Below are 17,310 nucleotides of genomic sequence, written 5' to 3'. Positions count from 1 at the left end.
TCTGTTCCAACTCTCAATCCCTCTCTCCCATCTTTTCCTGGTATATTGAATGTATCAGTGGTACTTCCTGATTTCACCCTGAACAGGAAAATTTCATCAAATTTTCTCTTAGATTTTCACCCTCCAATGTTTCCAACATGCCTTTCTTTTTATTAAACTAACGATTCTCCTCTACCGTATACATCACATTTCCTGTACCTTTGCCCCTTCTGCTCCCTCTGTGTAACAATAAGGTTTCTCTCATCCTCGCCTTCCACCTTGCCAACATTCACATTGAATGGATCATATTCAGCCACTACTATCACCAAACTCCATTTCCCCTCCCCTGCTTTCCAGTCCAGCATTCCAAAAGAATAGTTACCTCCACAACACCCTGATCCAGTCTTGCATCTCCTTCCCTTGGCACCTTTCCATGCAAGAGATGCAACAACTGCAATTTTATATCCTCTCCCACTGTCCATTGCCCCAAACATTCCTTTCAGGTGAACTAGCAATTTACTTGTACTTTTTAAATTTAGTATAATGTATTCTCTACTCAGGATGTACTCTCTTCGTTGGAGAGACTAGGTGCAGACTGGGTTGATTGCTGAATAGCTGCATGGTTGCTTGCCATTTGAAATCTCCATCACCCTATTAGTCTGATTTATCTGGCCTCCCACACTGTTCCAGTAAAGTTCAGTGAAAGCTTGGTTATACACTTTGCAAACTTCTGAACTTGACAAATTTCAGCTCATAACCGCTGCTTCCTCTTTTTTGTCAGTCAGCAAGTATGGATAATGGTTCTGTTGTTGCCATTCACAGCTTCTCTTTGTGTTCCCATTTTACCTTGTTGTAGGTAAAATAATACCTCCTGAGACTAGTCGTGAGTCAAAGCACAGTGGTTTATTTTCACAATTGTGGAAGAAGTCCGATCCCTAACCAGGTCTCCGACTTCTTACTGAATACAGGTCAAGAGCAATATTTATACATATATTTTCGCCCCTGGTCACGTCCGCATCTTCCGACGATTATTGCTGCCTCAGCGATTCCATCCTTCGCGTAGTCCATGTAATCGTGGCCATCTCAAGGCTGTCTGGTTGTCGCCTCTATGTGGGCTCCTGTGGGTTGTTTAGATTATACGTTTACACAAGTTAACTGATGTACAGCGGCCTATATAACACTTTATATCGGTGAGGATGAATAGTATATAATGAATATATATGAATCTATGATTATACGATCACAGAGGGTATACATATAAGTTCCACCATGTTAAAGGTACATAATATAATATAAAATGGAGTCTAACTGATTCTGCTTAGCTTATACTAGCTTAGCCACATTCCTGATACACAATTAGCTGGGAAAAGTCATGAATGTGTACACAGCAGCTGCTTCTCTTATCTGGTTTGGATGCACGAAAACAAGCTCCACAGACATGAAAACACTGAGCTCTAACGGAAACATGAGCTCTACAAAATTCTCACAAGAGTATCACAGAGTTCGGGTCTCGATGCTTAAGTGTTACAAAGTTCATTAACCCATTCCTGTCTTCAACCTTATTATTCCTAATGTCATATGATCTCTCTGACTTGCCACTTTATCACAGACCCTTCATTTTGTTCTTTCCCCTGCTTTTCCTTCTGGTATAAAAGACAGAGCATATAAGCACAAGAATTAGGCCCCTTGAGCCTGCTCCACCATTAGCTAATCTGATTGTGGCCTCAACTCCACATTCCCACATGAGTCAATATACTTCTGTCTTAAAAATATTCAATGACCCTGACTCCATCACACTCTGGTGAAGAGTTCTAAAGATTCATGATCCTCTGATAGAACAATTTCTCCGAGTCTCCATCTTAAATAGGAGACCCTTTATTTTTAAACTATATCACCTAGTTCTAGTCTTTCCCACAAGGGGAAACATCCTTTCAGAACTCACCCTGTTAAGTCCCCCAAGGATCTTGCATTTTTCAGTAATATCACCTCTCATTCTTCTAAATTCCAATGAATGTAGCCTGTCCAACCTTTCAATATCTCAGATATCAGTTTTGTGGACTGCTTCTAACATATTTGTATGCTTTATTAAATAAGGAGACAAAGTCTGGACACTGCAGCTCAAAGATGTCCAGGTTAGGTTGATAGGCCATGCTAAATTGCCCCTTAGTGTCGGGGGAACTAGTAGGGTAAATACGTGGAGTTACGAGAATAGGGCCTGGGTGGGATTGCTGTCGGTGCAGGCTCGATGGGCTGATTGGCCTCCTTCTGCAGGTATTGTATGATTCTACATAGTCTTACAACTATAATAAAATATTGTTACTTCTTCTACATTATATTCCCCTCGCAATGAATGACAATATTCCATTTGCCTTCCTAATCACTTGCTGTCCCTGCATACCAACTTTTGGTGATTCATGTACTACAGGTCAATTAGTTCTGCTTTTCAGGTCAATCTCAGTTCTGTTTTGTTTCTCCATTTAAATAACATGTTGCTTTTGTATTCTTCAGCCAAAGTGGACATGTTCACATTTTTCCATACTACACTGGACATTGTCAATTTTTTTGTCCACCTAATCTATCTATATCCCTTTGCAGACTCCTTGTGTCCTTTTCACAACTTGCTTTCCTACCTATCTTTGTGTCATCAGCAATTTTAACAACCATAAATTCGGTCCCTTCATTCAAGTCATTGACATAAATTGTAAATAGTTGAGATCTCAGCATTGATCCTGTGGCACTCCACTCGTAACATCTCGCCAACTGGAAAATGACTCTACGCCTACTTTGTTTTTTGTTAGGTAATCAATCCTCTTATCTATATTAATATGTTACCTCATGAGCTCTCATTTTGCATTGTAACATTTGTTGTGGCACCTTGATAGGGTACAGCACAACAGAGTTACTTGATACACCCTCAAAGAACTCCCAATAAATTAGTCAAACATGATTTGCCTTTCACAAAACCATGTTGACTCTGCCTGATTGCATTGAGTTTTCAAAGTGCTCCATTGTAATCACCTCGATCATAGATTCCAGCATTTTCCTTATGACAGATGTTAAGCTACTGGCCTGTAGTTTCCTGCTTTCTGTCTCCTAGAGGAGTCATATCTGTTATTTTCTAATCTGATGTGATCTTTCCAGAATGTAGGGATTTTGGAAAGTTAAAACAAATGCATCTATTTCAGCAGCTACTTTTAAGATTTGAGGATGAAGTCCATCAGGACCTGGGGACTTGTCAGCTTTTGGTTCTAATAAATTTCTGAGCATCCTTTGCCGATTGTAATTAAGTTCCTCCCTTTCAACACCTGATTCACACTTATTTCTGGAATGTTATCTGGATAGCCTACAGTGAAGACAGATGCAAAACATCTGTTCAGTTCATCTGCCATTTCCTTGTTTTCCATTAATTCCCCATTCTCATTCTAGAGGATGAATGCACACTTCCACTTTTCCTTTGTAAATACCTGTAACAACTCCTGCTATTTGCTTTTATATTTCTAGCTAGCTTTTCCTTGTACTCTAATTTCTCCTTCTTTCTTAATCTTTTAGTCATTTGTTGCTGTTCTTTATACTCTGTCTAATCTTCAACCTGCCACTCAATTTTATGGTTGTGTTTTTTTTTTCAACTGTACAAATCAAATTTCAATCAAAGCCCTGGCCAATGAACCTAGAACAGTACAGTACAGGAACAAACCCTCTGGTCCTCCAAGCCTCTACTAATCATGATGCCCAAACTTTAAAAAAAAACCTTCTGCCCTTATTCAATCCATATCCCTCTATTCCCTCCGTATTCATATACCCATCTGGCTGCCTCTTAAGTGTTGCTAATGTGCCTGCTTCCAGCACCTCCTCTGGCAGTGCATTCCAGGCACCCACTACTGTGTGAAAAATTATTTCCCCGCACATCTCGCTTAAACTTTCCTCCTCTCACCTTGAACCTGTGCCCCCTTGTAATTGACACTTCCACCCTGGGAAAAAGCCTCTGACTATCCACCTTTTCTATGCCTCTCATAATTTTGTAGACCTCTATTGGTTTCCCTTCAGTCTCCGTCTTTCCAGTGAAAACAATCCTAATTTATTCAGCCTCTCCTCATAGCCAAACCTCGAGACCAGGCAACATGCTGGTGAACCTTCTTTTCGCTCTCCAGAACTTCCACGTCCATCTGGTAGTGTGGTAACTAGAACTGCACGCAACACTCCAAATGTAGCCGAACCAAGGTTTTATATAGTTGCAACATGATTTCCCAACTCTTGTACTCAGTGCCCCAGCTGATGAAGGCAAGCATGCCAGATGCTGCCTTAATCACCTTGACCACCTGTGTTTCTGCTTTTAGGGAACTGTGGACTTGCCCACTCAGATCCCTCCGTATGTTAATGTTCCTAAGGGTTCAGCCATTTACAGTATAATTCACACCTAAATTTGATCCTCCAAAATGCATCACCTCGCATTTGTCCGGATTAAACTCCACCTGCTATTTCTGTGCCCAAGACTCCAATCTGTCTATATCCTGTTGTATCCTCTGACAATCCCCGGCACTTTCAGCAACCTCACCAATCTTTGTGTCATCTGCAAACTTGCTAATCAGACCACCCACACATTTCCCAAGATCATTTATATATGCTACAAACAAAAGAGGTGCCACTGGTCCCTGTGGAACACCCATAGCTACAGCTCTCCATTCCGAAAAACACCCTTCTGCTGCTACTCTGTCTTCTATAACCAAGTAACAGTTTTAACAACACCAGGTTAAAGTCCACTCCATCTGACGAAGGAGCAGCGCTCCGAAAGCTAATGGTATTTGCTAGCAAATAAACCTGTTGGACTTTAACCTGGTGTTGTTAAAACTGTTATTGTGTTTACCCCAGTCCAACGCCGGCATCTCCACTTCTATAACTAAACCAGTTTTGTATCCATCTAATCAGCCCACCCCGAATCCCATGTGATTTTAGTTTTCGTACCAGTCTGCCATGTGGGACCTTGTCAAATGCTTTACTAAAGTCCATATAAACTACATCCACAGCCTTGCCCTCATCAATTATCTTTGTCACCTCTTCAAAAAAACTCAAATACTTTCCCTGTACAAAATCACGCTGCCTGCCACTAAATAGTCCATTTTCTTTCAAATGTGCATATATCCTGTCCCTCCTTCCAAATGTGTATATATATCCTGTCCCTAATGGAGATGAGCTGTCAAGACACAATGACCTGAAACTTCTGGTAAGCATTAACCAAGAATCCAGACCAGGAATGTACACCCTTTGTTAGTAATAATTAATAATACTTCCAACACACTTTATTACAACTTGTAAAGTTTACTAATACTAGTAAATCTTTACAACTACTACTAAGTTGAATTTTGAAAGCAAAGTGACCCCACAACAAACACACCATATCAAAGCTCTGCACTCGTGGTAATTAAAAAAATAGTAAGAGTTCTAACAACACCAGGTTAAAGTCCAACAGGTTTATTTGGTAGCAAATGCCATTAGCTTTCGGAGCGCTGCTCCTACGTCAGATGGAGTGGATATCTGCTCTCAAGCAGGGCTGTCCTGGCTGGAGACAATGCACATTTCTTTAACCTGTGCCTAATGCTCCCTCCACTCACATTGTCTGTATCTTTAAGACCTGATCAGCTGTAAAGATTCGCATTCTAATCAGTATTCAGTAACTTGATTTTGTGTCTCTGTATGCCCTGTTTGAGAGCAGATATCCACTCCATCTGACGAAGGAGCAGCGCTCCGAAAGCTTATGGCATTTGCTACCAAATAAACCTGTTGGACTTTAACCTGGTATTGTTAAAACTCTTACTGTGTTTACCCCAGTCCAACGCCGGCATCTCTACATCATGACTACTATTTAAAAAAATAACCAGAGGACAAGCCTCCACAAACATACCCCTTCTCATTAATGCCCAGCAGGTCAGTGCAAAAATCAAGGCTGAAGCATTTACAAGTGGATGATCCATCTCATTCTCGGATCCACCCGCCTCTTCCGTATGACTGGCTGGGTTTCTGCAAATCTGATTCACTCCATGTGATATCAGGAATCGGCTGAAGGCACTGAATACAGCCAAAGTTAAGAGCCCTGACATCCTGGCTGTAGTACTGGTCTAGAACTAGCTGCGCTCCTTGCCAAATTGGTCCTGTACAGTTATGATATTGGCATCTACTAACTGTGGGAAATTGTAAGAACAGGATCTGGTGCTCGTCTCATCGATTGACATTCCGAAAAACAGCACCGACATCCTCAGAAATCAAAAACACAGGACACGGCGAACAGAGTACCCTTTGTCATCCAGTACTTCCCCAGAGCGAAGAAGCTACGACACCATCTTCGGAGCCTTCAACATGCCATCGATGAAGACGAGCATCTCGCCAAGGCCATCCCCACACCCCCACTACTTGCCTTCAAACAACTGTGCAACCCCACGAGCCATTGTCGCAGCAAACTACCCAGCCTTCAGGAGAACAGCAACCACGACACTACACAACCCTGCCACAGCAATCTCTGCAAGACGTGCAGGATCTTCAACACAGATGCCATCATCTCACGTGAGAACACCATCCACCAGGTACATGGTACATACTCATGCGACTCGGCCAAAGTTGTCTACCTGATACACTGCAGGAAAGGATGTCCCGAGGCATGGTACATCGGTGAGGCCATGCAGAAGCTATGACAACGGATGAATGGACACTAATCGACAATCACCAGGCAGGAGTGTTCCTTTCCTTTTGGGGAACACTTCAGCAGTCAAGGGCATTCAGCCTCCGATCTTCGTGTAAGCGTTCTCCAAGGCGGCCTTCAAGACACATGACAACACAGAATCGCCGAGCAGAAACTGATAGCCAAGTTCTGCACACATGAGGACGGCCTCAACCGGGATCTTGGGTTCATGTCACATTATCTGTAAACCCCATCCTTTGGCCTGGGCTTTCAAAATCTTACCAACTGTCCTGGCTTGAGACAATTCACACCTCTTTAACCTGTGCTTAACCCTCTCTCCACTTGCATTGTCTGTACCTGTAAAGACTTGATTACCTGTTAAGACTCGCATTCCAACCATTATCTTGTAATTGAATCTGTGTCTATATATGCCCTGTTTGTGAACCCACTTCTCCACTCACCTGATGATGGAGCAGTGCTCCAAAAGCTCGTGCTACCAAATAAACCTGTTGGACTTTAACCTGGTGTTTGGAGACTTCTTACTGTGCCCACCCCAGTCCAACGCCGGCATCTCCATACAATGTGGGAAATTGACCAGGTGTGTCCTGTCCTGTTCCGCAATCCAGGTAACTATTTTTCCATCAGTCTACTTTCAATCATTTGAGTGATGGAAATTGACGTTGACTGTGCGATCAAGCAGCACTTACTCAGCAGTAACCTGCTTACCTGCTCAGCTCAATTTGGGTTATGCCAGCCTCATTCGGCTTCAGGCCTCATTACAGCCTCGGACAAAAGAGCTGAATTCCGTAGGCAGCATTTGACCAAGTGTGGCAACAAGGAGCTAAGCAGAATTGAAGTCTATGGGAATTGGGGGCATAACTGTCCACTAGTTGGAATCATACCTAGAACAAAGGAGGTTTGCTGTTGTTGTAGGCTAATCATCTCAGCCCCAGAAACATCACAGCAAGAGTTCCTCGGGATAGTGTACTAGGCCCAACCATCTTCACCAGTTTCATTGATGACTTTCCCTCCACTATAAGGTCAGAAAGTGGGGATGTTTGCTGGTGATTGCAGTGTGTTCAATACCATTGTAACTCCTCAGATACTAAAGCAATCCATGCCTGCATGCAACAAGATCTGGACAATATTCCGGCTGGGGATGATAAGTGACAAGTAACATTTGCATCACACGAGTGCTAGGCATTAGTCATCTGTAACAAGAGACAATCCGATCATTTTCCTTTTACATTTAATACCACTATCATCACTGAATCCCACCACCAACATCCTGGGCGTTATAATATACTAAACTGGACCAGCCAAATAAGTACTTTGGCTGCAAGGTCAGAGGCTGGGAATTCTGCAGTGAGTAACTCGCCTGACATTCCAAAGTTTGTACACTGTCATTTGCTGATTGCTCTGCATTCAACATAAGAAATAGAACCAGCAGACGATTTGGTCCCTTGAGCCTGTTCCAGCAGTCAGATTGCAACTGACCTTTGACCTCAGTCACTTTCCAAGCATTTCCCCCCCTCCACCCCGTGACCTGTTATGAACGGTTTCTTTAATACATTTTTCATTATCTCAGGGTGCCTCCAAGTGTTTTTAAGACAATTAAGTAATTTAGATGTATGGTCAATGTGTCCTAAAACTGGGTGATTTGGAAGACGTGTCAGTGACAAATTTCTTTGATCTCTTGTTAGTCTTTAAGGGGAGGCTTTTTAATGAATCAACAAATGCTGAAGTTAGTCATTTAACATTGGAAAAGGGTCACACACTTCAAGGGGACTAACAGTCCCCACACAGTCGGCAGGACAGATTGTGTGAGAAATACACATATTGCATATTCTTCCTGTGTCACATTTACTTCTTGGAACATTTTCTCGACCATGATTTCCTGTTGCACTACTTGTCTCTCAACTAGTGTCACATGTCATTTTTTGTAATCAGCTTTGAATTTTTTATTTATCACATCTTTGTATTTTTGGTTCAAGCCTAAATATTGCTAATGCATTATTCTTTATACTTAGCTGTGTTTGGATTATTTCCCATGTGACTTATTCCCAGACTGGTCCAACAAAAAGCATGCCCTTTTCAGTAAGCATAACCCTAAACTGTGCTCAGTAGAGTTGGAATTTCAGAATTGCCACATACTCTTGTTTTCTGGTTTTTCAATCAAATTTGATTTCTCTCAGCAATGGTTAAAATGGCTAAAAAGTGTATCTAATGTGAAATTAAATCTGTAAGCCCTCCCCACATTCTTGTAAAAAAATTATACAAACATACAAATTAGAATCAGGGATAGGCCATTCAGCCCTTCAAGCCTCTTCAATACGGTCATGGCTGATCTAAAAAGGCTGTGCTGTTTACACTTACCAGTAACTGACTATTGGTCCCATAGTTTCTGCCCTTTCGTTTTATTTCATGTCCTTTTTTCCAGTTAGAAATGTATATTTTCTCTTACTCATTTTTTTTTTTTCAGACCATGTGCCTTCTCTCCGTCTTGTTCTCTTATTGCACGTTTTGCTTCCCCCACCCCCATCTCATTTCTTTTAAAAGCACTTATTCCCCACATTTTTACCAAAGACCTGTTGTCACAGTTTTTTAAAAGCATTTTCTCACACTCGTGTTTCAAAGATTCATCAAAACTTTATTTTGTAAAGGACTGTTCCTCACCCCATTTGTATTGTTAAAGGCTTGTTCTCTATGATCTTTTAAGAGGTCCTTTTCATTATTTTATTTCTCAAATTTCTTTTTCTGACTATCATTTTTATTTTTGATCATCTCTTTTCCCACTGTCTGTTTTCCAACTCTTGTTTGCAAACATATTTACTTTCCTTTAACCAAACCAAATTCTTGGTTTCCTGCATTTGACTTTTCATGACTCAGACTTCCCTAAATCCTCTTACTTCCTTCACTGCTCAACTAATTATTGCCATTAATTTGCCCTTTACTACTAATTGCTAAATACTTTCCTTTCACAAATTCACTGTATCCACTTATTAAGCTACTCCCATACCCGTCCCAAACACCTCTCCCTCCATGTAGCATCCTCTTTGTTCGAGGGTGCTTATCATGCTTCATGCTACCATATCACAATGGGGCAAGACAAAGGGACGGGCCCCGAGAACTACTTTAATCACTACAGGGCTTGAATCTGCACTGTTGGCATTATTCTGCACCACACAAATCATCACGCCAAGTGAACTAACCAGGCCTTCCTGAATTATTACAGACTCAATAACCTGATTCTATAAACACATTATTTGACTTACATTATCAATGCTGTGATTTTCTTTGTTAAAAAAAGCTTATCCTGTAACTCCCCTTAAGGAGTACCACAGGAGAATAATTAATATAATAAAAGCCTTGATTGTGGTGTCCATTCCCTGGAAATATACAAATGTCTTTGAGCACTTTTTCTGTCATCTTGGGCTTAACTTTGTCAGGGTGGCTAAGGTCCCCATGGGAGGCCAGGAAGCCAGGGGCAACCCTGTCTCAGCTGTTTCCTGGACACCCATTCCGATTCTGTTGCCATCAGATTATCTGCCGTCTGCTCTTGGGGCTCCCATCCGTCCCACCTCCTGGAACTGCTAGACTATCAGAGGGCTGGCAGATATTCAATCAGAGCAGCACCACTGGAGCAATAGCCACCACTGGGATTGTAATTAGCAGAAACTGATAGCCAGGTTCCGCACACACAAGGACGGCCTCAACCGGGATATTGGGTTTATGTCACACTATTTCACATAAATATTTCTGCTTTTTTCCTCCTGAGTCTTTATCATGCGATCCTAGAATCAGAATTTATGTCACACTATTTGTAACTCCCACAGTTGCGTGGACCTGCAGAGTTTCACTGGCTGTCTTGTCTGGAGACAATACACATCTTTTTAGCCTGTCTTGATGCTCTCTCCACTCCCATTGTTTTGTTTCTTAAAGACTGGATTAGTTGTAAGTATTCGCATTCCAACCATTATTCATGTAAATTGAGTCTGTGTCTTATAAGTTCTGTTTGTGAACAGAATTCCCACTCACCTGAAGAAGGGGCTCAGAGCCTCGAAAGCTTGTGTGGCTTTTGCTACCAAATAAACCTGTTGGACTTTAACCTGGTGTTGTTAAACTTCTTACTGTGTTTACCCCAGTCCAACGCCGGCATCTCCACATCATTGTAATTGGCCCAGAGCCAGATCATGGACACCACCTTGGACCCAAAGTAAGAGGGCTTGGGGGCCTTTGAGTGATTCATGGCCCATTTCTGTTGCATCAATCTGGAATGTGAGACAAAGTTAACCGTGTTCCATTTGTGGTTATCTTTGATCTTTGCTAGGTTGCCCTTTTTTGAATTTCATGGAACTTGAAATTTGGGAAGATTTGTTTTTAGCAGAGTTGTCCCATTGAAAGACAAATGCCAAATCAGAACACTGAGATCCATTCATATGTGCAGCTTGAGTTATATTTATATTTGGGCCCTGAGGTTCCAGTGGTATGCAACAACTGGCTCATGAAAATTAAAATCTCAAGACACTCTCGATTGAAAGATTCACTCTGCATTGTATGATTGTGAAACTGTCAATAAAAGCTTGGAAATCCACAGGATATTTGTTGGCATCTGGAAAAAATAAAATCTTTCTTAATGCGTTGGGTGGAAATCATGTTCTAGAATCATAGAATGACACTGCACAACCGAGGTTGTTCGGCTCATACTGCCTATGTCAGCCCATTGCTGGACTTATCCAACTAATTCCACTCCCCTGCTCATTTCCCATAGCCCTGTAAATATTTTCACTTCAACAATTTATTAAATTATCATTTGAATCTTTTTTTCAGGAGAATGGCAATCTCATTTTCTCCAGTCTAACCACATGGGCACAATACTCCAGTTGCAGCTGTTACACCCATGTCATATGTGAATTTATGCAGGAGATAGACATTGTTACATTTAAAAGGCAGCATGGAATATAAATAAATTTTAATGTACCTTGACAATATAGACTCTCGACTTTGAGGGAGTGGGGAGCGGGGGACATGATCAGGTAATCTTTTGTATTTTGTTTACACACCAGTCAGTCTAAACTCAGTAGGGCATACATTTTTGGAAAAGTCACTTGGAAAGGCCGAGATTAATCAGCATGGTTTTGTTAAAATTAAAGTTGCGTAACTCATTATCCATGAAAAGCGTTGCATAAAATATCTCTCCCAGATTCAGTGTGCAAATGTCTGAAAACTTCTTTCTACATGGTGAAACCTGCTGCCCTTGCTAGAGCTACGGTAGAGTGGTGCAGGTGATTTTCATGGTTACAGCAGCAAGGTGTGGCTGGTTGTTTTCATGCAAGGCAGGGCTGGGCAATTTCCATGGCTACAGGCGCAGAGCTGGCAGTTTCCATGGTTACAGCAGCAGGCCAGGGTTGGCGGTTTTCATGGTCATGGATGGGACTGGTGCTTTCCATGGTGATTGGAGAAAGTTGAGAGTTCCCTAAATCAACGACAACAAGAATTTTCAACAAAGAAACTTGAAAATCAGAAGTCGGTTCTAGGCTAAGTGGTAATAAAGTCCTGGAATCATGTGTTTTGCCTGCTTAGGTGCCCTGAGCATGTGATTACACTGGTTGGTGATGTTGTAGTATTTCTGTGGCCAGTGTCCTCACTGTTTGCAACACAGGATTTGCTGTGTTGGCCTCTGTAGGAGACTGCATGTCCACTGGTGCAGGGGACTGGCAGCATATGCTGGATGACTGAAGTGCTGTGTTATCTGTTAGTGCTGGTTCTGATACTTGCAGAAGGTGGTGACGACTGCGTACATGGTAGGTACCATCTGAGGTTACCAAGTAACTGTTCAGTTGTGGGGCATTGCTGTGTGCTGCCGTCAACTGGTCATGGCCCCATGTGGCCTGAATCTTATTATTTGATCTGGTGTTAGGGGGCAGAGTCTGTGGGCCCTCAATCATAGTGTGTTTTTCTTCTCAATCTGTGTTTCAGGAGGGCATCATGCACATTGTTTTCAAGTTTGGATGCAGCAGAGTTTTAGCAGAAGGAATTGTGGTCCTGGTGTACCTGGAAAAAAGTCATTGTGCTGATGAGGGCAGGCCCTGTCGTGGTGAATCTCACAGGTGGAGGGGTGAAGCATAGTAGTGTGTGATCCTGTGCACATTTCTTTAGAAGATGCTTGGCTGAATGAACCACCTGTTCCACCAGGCCATTTGACTGTGGATACAGGGAGCTGTTCGTGATATGCTCAAAATCCCATGTGCATGAAAAATTGCAAAATTCAGTAGAGTTGAATTGGTGAGTGTTGTCTGTCATGAGTCTCTGTGGGATGCTGTGTGTGGCAAAGTGTCTCTTAAGCTTGTTGATTACTATTTTCTGCATCATGTTTGACAGGCAGTCGCGTTCAAACCACCCGGAATACAAATCAACTAAGATTAAATGTTGGTTACCATTCAACTTGAAGATGTCAGCTGCTGTGAATGACCATGGGAGGTCCGGGACCTTTTGGAAATGCAGCAGTTCCTTTGTTTGATGCGGCTTGAGTGCATTGCATGGTGCGCATCTGGAGATTTCACTTTCCATGTCTGTGTACAGTGATTCCTTGGCCCTATATCTGGTTGCTTACAACCCAGGGTGCCCTTGGTGCAGTTGTGTGTGGTATGTCTGAAGAGAAGTAGGGATGACAAATTTCTCGCAATGCAGTATTTGTCCATCTTATACGGTCAGTTCGTCTCTGATGGCAAAAAATGTGCGGAGGTCGTGGGGAAGCTCCCTTGAGAATTCTGGTCTACCTTCATGGTGACATCATGCAGTTGGCTGCAGGTAATGTCTGCTATAAGGCCTGTTTGGTGTCCTGAAATCGACAAGAGGACAGCACCTCTATTATCATAAAGTCTATGTCTACCTCATAATTCGCCTAATCTGTGGTATGTAGGAAAGCTCTGGAGAGGGCATTAGCCAAGTACAGCTCCTTGCCATGCTTGCAGATGATGCTGAGGTTGTAGCATTGCAACTTTAGTGTCATGCATTGCAGCCGTGCAGACACAGTATGGAGAGGCTTTTTGAAGATAGTTGTGAGTGGCTGGTGATCTGTTTCAACAGTTGTAGGGTGACCATAAATGATGTTATGATATTTCTGACAGGCAAAGACTAAAGCAAGAAGTTCCCTTTAAATCTATGCATAATGCATGTCAGTGTTAGTGAGGGCCCTTGAAGCAAAGGCTATTGATCTGCCATTATAACTGCAGACTGCGCCAGGTCTGTGCTGGGAGGTATCTGCTGAAATGAGTACAGGTGCTCGAATGTCCAAGTATTCTAATTCGGTGAGGCTGCGAGTGCTTGTTTGAGAGTCGATGAAGACCGCTGTGCAATGCTCTTGTCAGCACCATTCGATGTCCTGGTGGAGGAGTTGACAAAGAGATTCAATGACCTCACTATACTACAGATTAAATTTAGAAAGATAATTTGTCATACCAAGAAAATGCTGTAAAGTGTGTTTGTCCATGGGCATGGCCATCTGTCATGTCATATACCCTTGTCTTCTCTGGATTGGGTTTTACACCATCGTCTGAGAGTAAATGGCCCACATAAGGCCCCTGGTTAAACCTGAATCTGCATTTCACAAGGGTTAGCTTTAGTTGGATGGTCCTGATTCTGTCAAGAGAAAGATGTGCATCATGTCCTTGCATAGTACGGCCCCAAACAAGGATGCCATCAACAATGATCTCACAAAGTTGGCCTGCAAAGAGTTACTCCATGCACCACTTGTAAACCTCCATGCCAGTGGAAATCCCATAGACAAAAACAATGTCTGCCTACCGGAGACATGAATATGGTTAGCTTTGAAAATTCCTCATCTGAAAGGATCTGTCAAACCTGCACTTGACATTGAGAATGCTGAATACCTTGGCATTGGGCATGTCTGCAATCACCTGTTACACTGTCTTCGTAGGGTGATATGGTCTGAGCAGGACTTTGTTCAAATGCACTGGGTCAATACATAGCCTGACCATGCCGTCTTTCCTTTTTACCGTGACCACATTGCTGAAACCCATCCCATGGCCTTGTCTCTTGGAGTTATGACATCGAGTGCTGTTATCCAATACAGCTCATTAACTACTGTCTGCTTCATGGTTACAGATACTCTTCTCATTGAACAGACTGTCAGTGGTACTAAATTGAAAAAAAAATCATCCAGTCTCATATGGTTGGCATGGTGGCACAGTGGTAGCACTGCTGCCTCACAGTGCCAGGGACCCGGGTTTGATTCCCAGCTTAGGTCACGTCTGTGTAGAGTTTGCACATTCTCCCCGTGTCTGCAGAGGTTTCCTCCCACAGTCCAAAGTGTGCAGGTTAGGTGGATTGGCCATGCTAAATTGCCTCTTGGTGTCAGGGGGACTAGCTCGGGTAAATGCATGGGGTTAAGGAGATAGAGCCTGGGTGGGATTGTGGTCGGTGCAGACACGATAGGCCGAATGGCCTCCTTCTGCACTGTAGGATTCTATGATTCTGTGTATGCAACTGGTGGCTTACCAATGATGTCACAGTTGAAGAGGTCGTTATATGCTGTCATATCTGGAGTTTGGAATTGTAAAGCATGTACTTCTGGTCCAAGTTGTATGAGCCCCAATGCAATGCTGTCCTGAAGTCGCAGTAGTGGTTTTATGTTCTGGTCAACAATATGGAAATTGAAATTTCCCTGTGTGCAGTGGAGTGTTTCTACACCTTCAGTATGTATTGTCTGTTCACCATAAGCCATGAGGTGCATCTGGGTGATGGGATCTGGTGCTGCATATTGGACTATTCCCTTGGGCTGGATAGTACATTAATTACCCTTTGCTCCAGTGTCAATCTTGACTTTAAGTTTGGCATTACTGTTCATTTTGTTGAGAGTGGTGATGGTCTCACCCGTTCCTGGAAGTTAGTCAACACTGTCGCAGTACTGTTTTGTTGGAGGCTCTGTAGCTTCACTGCTTTGGTTGAACTCCAACTCATTCACCTTACTGACACTCCTATCTTTGGAGGATTGAACAGCTGCTTTGTTGCTGATGGCAGAGAAATGTTGCTGTGGTTTGTATCTGTAGCGCTTGAGCAAAGTGACTCCGTTTCTCGCATTTGTTACATCTTCTACCATATGCAAAACAAGCTGTTCTGTTTGGTGAGTGCTGGCCACTGCAGTGGGGAAAGGCCTATCCTGCACTGTAAATACCTTGGTTTCCCACCTAAAATCTATGCTTTGTCACTCAGATTGTTTAACATGTAGATATGGATGGCTGCTTCTAATGTTCCGTCTTTTTCTCACAGCAGCTGCTTGCAGACTAAATCGCTATCTATTCCACAAACCACTCGATCCCTGATTAGGTCTTCATTTCTTTGCCAATATTTTTAGGGTGGCCATGTAAGGTAGGTTCATTGACTTGAACACATGTCTGTCAAGGATTGTTTTTACCAGGTGATAGATGTTCTTGAACTTTATCAGGATTATCTTGGAGTCTACTTTTCTTCCTCTGTCTGGAAAACAAACAATGTGAATTTTTCAATAGTGTATATAATTTCAGACTTGTCAGAGAGCGCAGGACCACAATAAAAACGCCACTGCGGAGCTTTTCACAATTATCTGCAATATTTTCATCAAAGAGGAATGGGTCGATGTGGACAAGTCCTTATGCCATACCACTGACTTCTGGCACCATGTGGAATATTGTGGGTTCCCTAAATCTATAACAACAACGACTTTCAACAATGGTTTATTCCTGAGCTCAACAGCTATAGTGGGACTGGTAATTGCCAGGTTTACGGTGGGTGGGGCTCTGTTTCCAGGGCTACAGTGGGCGGGGCTGTCAGTTTCCAGGGTCATGATGTGGAGATGCCGGCGTTGGACTGGGGTAAATACAGTAAGAAGTTTAACAACACCAGGTTAAAGTCCAACAGGGTTACAGGGGTGGGACTCAGTTTCCAGGGTTGGGGCGGGGCTGTCAGTTGCCAGGGTAAGAAGTCTAACAACAAGTTAAAGTCCAACAGGTTTATTTGGTAGCAAACACCACTAGCTTTCGGAACTCCCACCCACCTGACGAAGGAACAGCCAGTCAAGCTGTCAGTTTCCAGGGCTACAGTGGGCGGGGCTGTCAGTTTCCAGGGGTAGGGGCGGGGCTTTCAGTTTCCAGGGGGCGGGTCTCAGTTTCCACGGTTACAGGGGGCGGGTCTCAGTTTCCAGGGGGCGGGGCTGTCAGTTACCAAGGTTACCGGTCGCTTCTAGCTCCAAGCTGCCGGAGTTGAGTGAGGAGGCGCCGGGATGGTGCGAAGTAAGTGGGAGCCGATAGAGGGGATGTGGCGGCTGGGCCTGAGGCCTCTGAGCCGGTGTCCGGCACAGAGCCAAGGAGCAACAACACCTCCTCAATTTAACTCACCCAGCTGACCCGCTCGCCACCTCTCAGCGGGGGGCCGGGCCGCAGCTGCTGCGGGACACTCGGGGGGCAGCAGGCCGCTCAGTGTTCGGGCAGCGGCAGGGAGTGGTCTTTGAAACTTGAGCGGGTTGGCAGGCGGCTGTGTGGGTTACAGAGAGTGAGAAGCGAATGGAATCAGCATCAATGCTCCGTCTGAGCACTGAAAACCATCGCTAAATTATCAATGTCCAATGACACCAAACACACCCAGCATCAGAAACAAATCATCTGGAT

General features: G+C 43.3%; 1 protein-coding gene across 4 annotated transcripts in view; it reads left to right on the top strand.

The window, feature by feature from the left end:
• Positions 1–16,852: 16,852 nt before the first annotated feature.
• The window catches only part of dnaaf11 (dynein axonemal assembly factor 11), a 63,293-nt gene continuing 62,835 nt past the window's right edge, over positions 16,853–17,310 (top strand). For 3 of the 4 annotated variants that reach the window (XM_078217059.1, XM_078217063.1, XM_078217061.1), the window contains exon 1: positions 16,863–16,935. In XM_078217059.1, the coding sequence (XP_078073185.1) occupies positions 16,926–16,935 (10 nt within the window). In that variant the 5' untranslated portion in view covers positions 16,863–16,925. Of the gene's footprint in view, positions 16,936–17,310 lie in introns of all 4 variants that reach the window. The other variant, XM_078217062.1, reaches the window with a different exon arrangement.

The sequence above is a fragment of the Mustelus asterias genome, chromosome 7, assembly GCF_964213995.1.
Source record: "Mustelus asterias chromosome 7, sMusAst1.hap1.1, whole genome shotgun sequence".
Classification (NCBI taxonomy): domain Eukaryota; kingdom Metazoa; phylum Chordata; class Chondrichthyes; order Carcharhiniformes; family Triakidae; genus Mustelus; species Mustelus asterias.
Note: the sequence above shows the minus strand (reverse complement) of the source record. Positions and strands in the feature narration are given on the sequence as shown.